At 48.4% G+C, this 8194-nt stretch overlaps 1 protein-coding gene across 1 annotated transcript; it reads right to left on the bottom strand.

The window, feature by feature from the left end:
• Positions 1-1597: 1597 nt before the first annotated feature.
• On the bottom strand, positions 1598-7517 carry MGP (matrix Gla protein). Its single transcript, XM_084265697.1, has 5 exons — positions 7466-7517; positions 4952-5100; positions 4036-4071; positions 2776-2851; positions 1598-1972 (listed from the first exon to the last, which is right to left on the bottom strand). The coding sequence occupies exons 2-5, from the start codon at positions 5010-5012 to the stop codon at positions 1834-1836; spliced, it is 312 nt and encodes a 103-aa protein (XP_084121823.1). The 5' UTR covers positions 5013-5100; positions 7466-7517; the 3' UTR covers positions 1598-1833.
• Positions 7518-8194: the final 677 nt, after the last annotated feature.

Consider the following 8194-nt stretch of genomic DNA (forward strand, 5'->3'; position numbering starts at 1 on the left):
CTGGCTCATGATCATAACATTCACCTACTTGAGAACATGCAGAACAAGTGTGGGTGCAAATAGACATCCTTAAGGATGTTTTCCCTAAACTCATTTATCTCTCACTTTTTCCTTTGGAGAAAACTTTAGCAATTGTCAGGGTGGAGTTTCCTATCAGAAGTGTTTTCAATAAATAAATCACATTTCTTTCCAGTTCGCCTTCAAAGCTGGCAAAGCTTTGAAGCATATTTTGGAAGAAGACACAGGATTCTAATATGGCAGGTACATTTGGCTCTACACTTAATTTCACAGAATAGTCAACAATCTGGTACTTCATACCTCATAGCCTTTGATAACATGCCATGCATGAATCTTTCCCACTTCAGGGGATGTCTGGGGATGCAAATATTGAAACCAGCTGTGCTGAGATGAGATAGAGAGTATCTCCTACACACCCCATACCAAGGGGTATCCAAGCTGCTGTGTCTACTGACCAGCTTGGAGCAGTATTGAACTCTTGGGCATGTCAGCACTGGTGCCTCTTGGCCCGGGGACGAGCTCTGCAAGGTGTGCTGGTGACAACTTGACAGAGGTCATGATCACTTCTCAATGGGCTGGGAGCTGCTCAGCAACCTGTGCACAGGATCAAGCCACATCTTCATTTTGCATGAGTTATGAACAATAAAATACAATTGTTCTGGGTTACTTAGGTTGGGCTTAACCCCAAGCACTGGGTTTCTTGTGTTTTAATATTAGCCACATGGAGTGCCCCTTCACCTTTCATTCCTGCAGGTCTCCAGCACTACCAGAATCATTCCAAATGGAAGTAAAGGCACAAAGGGAAATACAAGTCACATCCAGATCACACACTCCTTTCTACAAGAGGACCCTATGTCAGAACCTGAGGGTAGCTGCATAGAAAAGGTGCAATTTACAGCTCTTTTCTGTCACTACTGCCCTGCCTTTGATTTTTAGATTAAACAGGTGCTTTCTGAAATATCTTCCTCAACAGAGGAAAGATAGCACAGATTTCATTTTCAAGTGCATTATCACCCTGTCTTCTGAACACCACACCACTTCAAGATGTCTTAAGACTGGTGTTGCAGTTTTGTGAGGCTGTGCTGCTGAGACGGTTTCTTTAAGCAGCAGTTGCGTTTGTTTTAAGATCTGGTCGTACTCTCAACTCCGGTTTCTTCACTGTTCTTTGTAGTGTAGTGTAATAGAGTAGTTTTTCTATTCTTCACTTTGTGTTGAGTCTGCTTTGCCCACACCGTTGATGACGGAATGACCTCTCCCTGTCCTTATTTTGACTCCTGAGCTTCTTAATATATATGTTTTCTCCCCATCCAGCTAAGAAGGAGAGTAATAGACTGACTTTGGTGGGCATCTGGCCTCCAGCCAGGGCTAAACCACCACAACTGGGAACTGAAATTTGCCAGCAATCTCTAAAGGAAGCCACTTGTAGATCCTGGAACAAAAAAACATTGCAGATCCTTTCAAACTCATGTGATTACAAGGTAGTGACTTTTTCTTCCATCATCTGCACATTCTATGATAAACAAACTCAGCCTCTTTGTGGAAAAAACTCCCCCCCAAATACTGTGACTCATGGAGAAGATGGTATCAAACCAGAAATTTATTGTGTAGTAAACACCCACATCATGAACTCTATCTGATCTCTGCTACGTCAGCTCAGCGCTAATTAGCACAGTATTGGAATCCATGGCTACATGGGAGAGAAGCAGCACGCAGGATAACATACATGACACAAGCAACTGAATAGATTTCAGAGCCATTGCATTTTTTGGGAGGATACCCTGGGCTCCAGGCCCCAGGGTGGGGACAGGTCATCCTTTATTTAGTCCTCCTCCTCCCAAAATAGTGCCTGTAAGCAGCACCATAGCCGTGGCGGAAAGCATACAGTTCGCAGGGGTAGTAGTCCTCACAGATCTCCCTCTGACGTTCCTGGGGTGCCTTATTACGCTCCCTGATCCTGCAAAAGTAGGAGACATAAAGAGTAAAGAGCTATCATCTTAAATATCCATCTGCAACCCTTTCCTGCCTCACAATCCCCCCCCCCCCCCCCCCCAGAGATTAAGGGCTCATCACCAGATTCCACCATCCTGCTACCAAGATCTTAGCACACCAGCTTCTGTGTTCACTGCACCCCAGGAAGTGAGGTGACTACAGCAGGACCATTTGGCTTCCTCGGGTAACCTTTTATTTCAGGGGTGAGTCAAAGCCACGCATGAAACAGAGATCTGGAACATCCTGCACCTGATAGTGTGGAGCCAGGGGGCCACTTGATGCTGTGGGAAAGGTTTGTCTTGACACCCCACTACAACCTGATTTCTGTGCTTTATTTTCACAAGCCCTGCTTGAGTCACGAAACTGCTTATATCTGCATTTTACAGATGAGGTGAGGAGGCCCCCACATGCCCCTTTGATTTAGAAAAGCTCATGTGGATTCTGCTTGAGATCTGAGGACTAGAGTAAGGTTTCAAACTGAGCTTCCTTTCTGGCCACTCCACAATGATTCTCTCTGATTCTGTTGGTGCTTCCTTCAGATGAATTAAGCCGAGCCTTCCCAACACATGACATGTTCTTGAACACAAGGACTCACTCCCTCCTATCTGAGGTCTGGCTTCTCACAGGGTTGGGGACTTCAGGCACATTGAAAGAGAGGCTGAGGCTTCTAAGAAGTCCCCATGGCTGCTACCCATCCCAAGAGCCTGTGCTTGGCAAGGAGAGGCCTCTCCCCACTCCCATCCCTAGTGTCCTGAGGCCATAACATACCTCTCCTGAGAGATGGCTTCTAGTCTCGTGTCAGCTTGTATGAAGTCATTGGCCCTTCTCCTGTTGATGAAGGGATCTGAGAAGACAAGAAGTTGTTCAGAGGAGATGGACACTTTTTCAAGGCCAGATCCCCACAAAAGCTAGCTTCCACATTTATTATAACAGCCTTTCTCATCCACCCTCCCACCTGCAGTGAAACCTGGGACCTTTAGATATTCCCTGCTGTCCACCCCGCTGGTTCATGCACAGGCTCTCCCTTTGCCTTGTGCAGCCTGGATGGAAGTGCACGAGCTGCTCTTGCTCTGCTGTTACTCAAGCTGCCCAGGGGAAAGCCACTGTGATTTTTCTGCCACAGTCCCTCTGAGTGACTGGACCTTGGCCAAAACGTAGGTGCCAAGCTGCACAGACCATGGGAGGTCTGGGCACACTCAACAGAACTAGAAGCATCTTGAAATTACAGGTAAAACCAGGAAGTGCCTGTCTAAGTCTATCTGCCTCCGAAGTTAGGTAGTCACTGAGCAGTCTGTGGCAGTTTTGGACTGAGTTGCCTGAAGGTCCCTTCTGTCCTTTCTGAGAAACATCACAGTCCTATTGAAGAGTTCAGGGGTCTGTGCATGTTTTGGTATTGGCTCCTACAAGTGCCTCTGTGCTTCTGACTAGCTGCTTTGTGAAGTCCTTCTCCCAGATGATCTAATTGCTTTTTAGTTTCAATCCATCTGTTCTCTAACCTTTCCAGGATATTGCTTGTTCCAGAGTGAGATTCTCTGAACTTTCATGCTTTTCCTGTGACACTAACTCTCCCTTCCAGCCAAAGGGTCTCTCCAGCCCACACAGCCCACCTGCTTCTTGCAAGGTACAGAGAGTAAGATTCTCCCTGTACTTAAGAGAGAACAAATGGTGCCACTGGCTTCTGCAGTACCTCTTCCCATGCTCATCCCGGATCTGTTTGAGCAATGTCCTTTTCTGGTGTCACTTAACCTGTTTTAGATGAATGCAGCAGGGACCTAAGCTCCTGACTCTTTGTTTTCCAATTCTCCTTATATTCTTTGAAAAACAGCAGTATACATTGGTGTCCAAACATGTGCAGTCTTCTTTTAACTCTCTCCCTTTTTATCCTGAAACTCCATCACCTGGATGGATCAATTTCCCTGGCCTGAGTGGCTCTGCCTATTTAGTCCCTATAGTAAAGTACAAGGCAATGGTCTTGGAGATGTCTGTAGCACACTTCAAATTCAAGAAAAGAGTAAAGCAGTCTCTTACAGAGATACTCATGGGATTCCATGCTCTCGTGGGACTCTGGGGAGAGAAAGAGTAAAACATGTTGTAAGACAGTGTATTGATGGGATTCACAGTCTTTCACACAGCACAGATCAATAGAACACACCCCTTCCCATCACTGAAATCAGTTTTTAAGGCACCTGTTTGAAAGGAAGAGAAAGGGATCAGTGGTGTGAGGAGTTTAGGGTGTTCAGGAGTTTAGAATGGAGCTGCCTCATGTCTTAGCTAGGACTTCAAGGTTCATGCTTGGTCTTCCAGCGTGTGATTCTCAAGCATAGTTCTTCACCTTTGTGTTCCTGACACTACAGTGGATGTGATACCTGCTTACCTTCAAAGCCTGAACATGTGCTTAGGGAATGGACTAGCACAGTGAGCTGTACTTGCAACATGAAACAGCATCTTAATTCCATCAGTATGGAACTGTGCACCTCATGGGAAAAGGGGGCTGATATTACAAGAGGAGAAAGGGAAACATCCCCATTCACAAGGAATAATTAAGAATAGGAACTCTTATTGCAGGCTATACCACAGAGGGGCAGAAAGAGGAGCAGTTTGTGAGGTTAGGAAGGGTTGGATGAGGTAATTAGGGACACAGTTTAATTAGCAATATAGGTGGTAGGGGGACGGTTGGACTAGATGATCTTGGAGGTCTTTCCCAACCTTAATGATACTGTGAAAGAGGAAGGGGTGAAGCATCCTGGACCACAAATCACAATATCTGGAGCTGACAGCTCTGGAACAGGACTAGGAGGATCTGACACAAGGACAGGAAAGCAGGCAAGAGATAAAAGTAATGGGAAAAGAGACAGAAAATTGAATTAAAAAAACCATCTGATTAGACCCAAAGATATCTACAGGTCTGGAGTTCTCTCTCTACCCAGCAAAAATGGTCACCTACCATAGCAAGTAGCAACCATCACCAAGACAGTCAGGAGCGTAAGGATGATGAGAGTGCGCATCGTGCCAGCGCAGGGAGGAATCTCTCACTCTGTCTCTCTTGCTGTGTCTCTCTTCACCCCCTGAGGGCAGCTGGAGATCCTGGGCTGCCTGCAAAATTAGTGGTGGAATGTTTATTATGAAAACAGAGACAGGATGGGCCCCATGATAGAGCCTGGGGAAGACTGACTGGTACACATTCTTTACGGAGCCGTTACAAAACGTCCTCTATTACCAAACTGAATCAAGTTTTGGGAAGGAGGGGGCATGCCCCCTTCCTCTCCCAGTTCAGAGCTGGGGGCCATAATTCACAAGCAAGCATGTCACTAGCACTCCATACTCAGAAAAGCTGGCCTGCGCAAGTGGAAGGAATTCCAGGAGCTGCCGGGGGCCCGGAGGGAGAGGTGTGTGCTGATCCCAAATGTAAATGTTTGCCTTTCCAATTTTTCCTTTGATCTGCCCTCTTTGCCCTTGCCATCCCCTGTCTGGAAACACCCATCCCAGACTGTTCTGTCAGTTTTGATGATGGACACATGGAGAATGAGGCTTTAAGTAATTCCTTCATACTTGTACCCCCTCCCTCCAGATGGCCCTTGCTGCAGTCCCAGACTGCCAGTCATCAGAGGAGGAACCCAAGTCTATTGCCCCTTCCCCTCTCTGACTTTACTGCTCCACAAGTGAAAATCAGTGACCTGGAAGGATCCCTTCTGCTGAAGGAATCATAATTTTTGCATTGAGATGACAGCAGCACCCAGAACTGGAGGTCCTGACTGTGGTCCTGACCCTACACTGCTCTTCCAGCCCAAAGGACACCACCTTGGTGAAGGTAAAAGTGACCAACTTTTAGGACTGTCTCCTCTCTGCACTCCTCTCTGTCCCACTGGGCACCAAAGCTAGAAGTCAAACCAAAGCTTTTCAGCTAGGAAGAATCTCAGAGGCCAGCAGTCTTTCGGACCACTACCTTTCCAGCACCTAAAGAGCTCGCCTCAGACTAATGCCATGAACCACAGTGATGCACAAAAGATGGGGTGTTCCCCCCATCCAGCTCTGTGGCCCAGTAGGAGACAATGAGAACAGAAAGAAGGAGTTACAGAGATGGCCATCCCTGCTGGGTGAAAAGCAAAGGGGAGCAGAGGCAAGGCAGGGAGGGAAGGTTGGTACCCAGTGCCTGCCAGCCCTCCTCATGGCAGTGGTGGGGCTGGGACCATGCACACTGCCTGGGGATGAGCCTAGAGCACAGTAACCATTGCTATGTCTGATCCAAGCTGTGGTGACCACCTATTTTGTCCACGTGTACATGCAGGTGTCAGTATTTCTCACTGAGAGGATGCAAAATGAGTGCACTCTGGGTGCAGACCAAAGAGAAGTCTTCCCCATTATCCCACCTCATGCAGACAGCAGCTTAGTCCTGCACCATCAGTGGCCCCCATACTACACATGTCCTGCCTGTTCAGTGCTCAGCCAGAGGGGAGAAGGAAAACCAGGCTGTCCTGGGGAAAAAGCCAGAAGTCTGCTATAGACACAAGGTCAGAGGAGAACTGAGGCTTTTCTGATATCCTTCCATGCGCTGCCACTCTGGTTTCTTTAAGGGAACTCTCTGCTCCAGGATTGTTTGCATTCCCTAGAGCCCACAGCTTTGGACTGAGTGTTAAGTGCGGACTTTATAGGTTTCATGATGTCTTGTACATGGGAGCTGCCAAGAAAGGGAAGCTTAAGGGAGAGGCTGAAAGTAAAAGCCCAGCATGAAAGCAGTGAGGCACAGAGAGGAAGGTGCTGGGAGTACTTTGGAATGAAGATGAGAGTGCACAGCAGGAAACACTGGTGCATTTTCCATCCAAACCCTCTATTTATCTATCTTCGCTCCAGGCAGAGCCCTCTGTTCCCTGGAAGACTCTGCTCCCATTTCAGAGGACTCTGATCCCAGAATGCCTAGAGCATCCCCTGCCATCAACCACAGCAGAAGAGCCACAAACAGCACTGTAACCCAAATGTTTCACTTTTCACCACAGAGGCAATGCATCTTCCAAGGGATGAATAAACATGCTGGCTACACAACCTTATACCAACAAATCTCTTTCGGGGAACACTTTCCCCTGCAAAATTACATCTCCTTCCTACTGCCTCTGCACTCCATACTTCTCCAGCACACATCTCCCCTCCCCAGCCCTGGAGGTAGCACACCACACAGCACAGTGAGCCCAATCCCCCTTGCTTGCTTTCTATCAGCAGCCACTGGTTAGAAATGCAGAAAGAAGGGCTAAAATGAATTGCCTACAAATTCCAGGGGAATCTCCACAGTGCCCCAAATAAAGGGGAGACGAGAAAAGCAGCCCTCAGGCCTCTGTCTCCTGCTGGAGCAGAGAATCACAACGTTACCCACTCGGCAGCAACTAACATTCTGCAGCTGTGAAGCACCGGTGAGGCGTTAATAACGAGCAGCCATCCAGGAAAAGCAAGGCGGTCCCTGCATACTCACTAAGCTGTCGCTTCCCGGCCAGCCTGCAGCTCTCCTCTGAGGGGGCAGCTCTCCCAGCGTCCTGGACTCTGGACTGGAGAAAAGGGGCCTTTTATTTATTAGTATTGATCAGTGACTCCTCCCCTCTTCTGTCTCCCACTCACGATCCACCCCCAGGCTACCACCTTCTCCGTCAAAAACACCTTCTGCCCACAGCCAGGAAACCAGTAACCTCCCGGAACTGAGCCAAGAGGGAGAGGAGTGAGCCAGAGCAAACACCAGGGGCTACTGGAAGCACAGCCAGATCCAGGCTGCCTTTCTGTGACCAAGAACAGCGAGTGGACAGAAGTCTCAGGACAAACATCAGTCTCCTCCTCTGCAGCTGGACCCCTCCTTCTCTACCCCTCCCTTCCCTGGCTGTGCTTTAACCAGAGCCACGCTGCTGGCCAGGGGACCTGCTCTTCCACAGGTAGCAGGCCAGGAGGTCTCCCATCTCCTTCCATGTTCCTTTTGCAACTGTCTGAATCCCCCCTCCTGATAGCAGCATAGTGTCAGACTGGAAACTCACGTAACAAAGTTGTCTCCCTTTGGAGGCAGCTCTGCAGCTTCCAAGAGTGTTGAACCCTAGGAGGCAAAGAGCTGGCTTACACACACCCAAGCCCCTGAGATGCACACTTGCTGCTCACACCAGACCCGCAGCTGTGCTGGACAATCCAGGGCATATGCCTGCTGGGTAGGCTATTGGTCCTG

Source organism: Gallinula chloropus (assembly GCF_964237585.1).
Source record: "Gallinula chloropus genome assembly, chromosome: 1".
Classification (NCBI taxonomy): Eukaryota; Metazoa; Chordata; class Aves; order Gruiformes; family Rallidae; genus Gallinula; species Gallinula chloropus.

Excerpts from the sequence above, each read along its gene's own strand:
- MGP (XM_084265697.1), bottom strand. The coding sequence starts at position 5,012 with ATGCGCACTCTCATCATCCTTACGCTCCTGACTGTCTTGGTGATGGTT. Across the intron at positions 4,072-4,951 it reads GATGGTTGCTACTTGCTATG|AGTCCCACGAGAGCATGGAA; the intron begins GTAGGTGACCAT and ends TTCTCTCCCCAG. Across the intron at positions 2,852-4,035 it reads GGAATCCCATGAGTATCTCT|ATCCCTTCATCAACAGGAGA; the intron begins GTAAGAGACTGC and ends TTGTCTTCTCAG.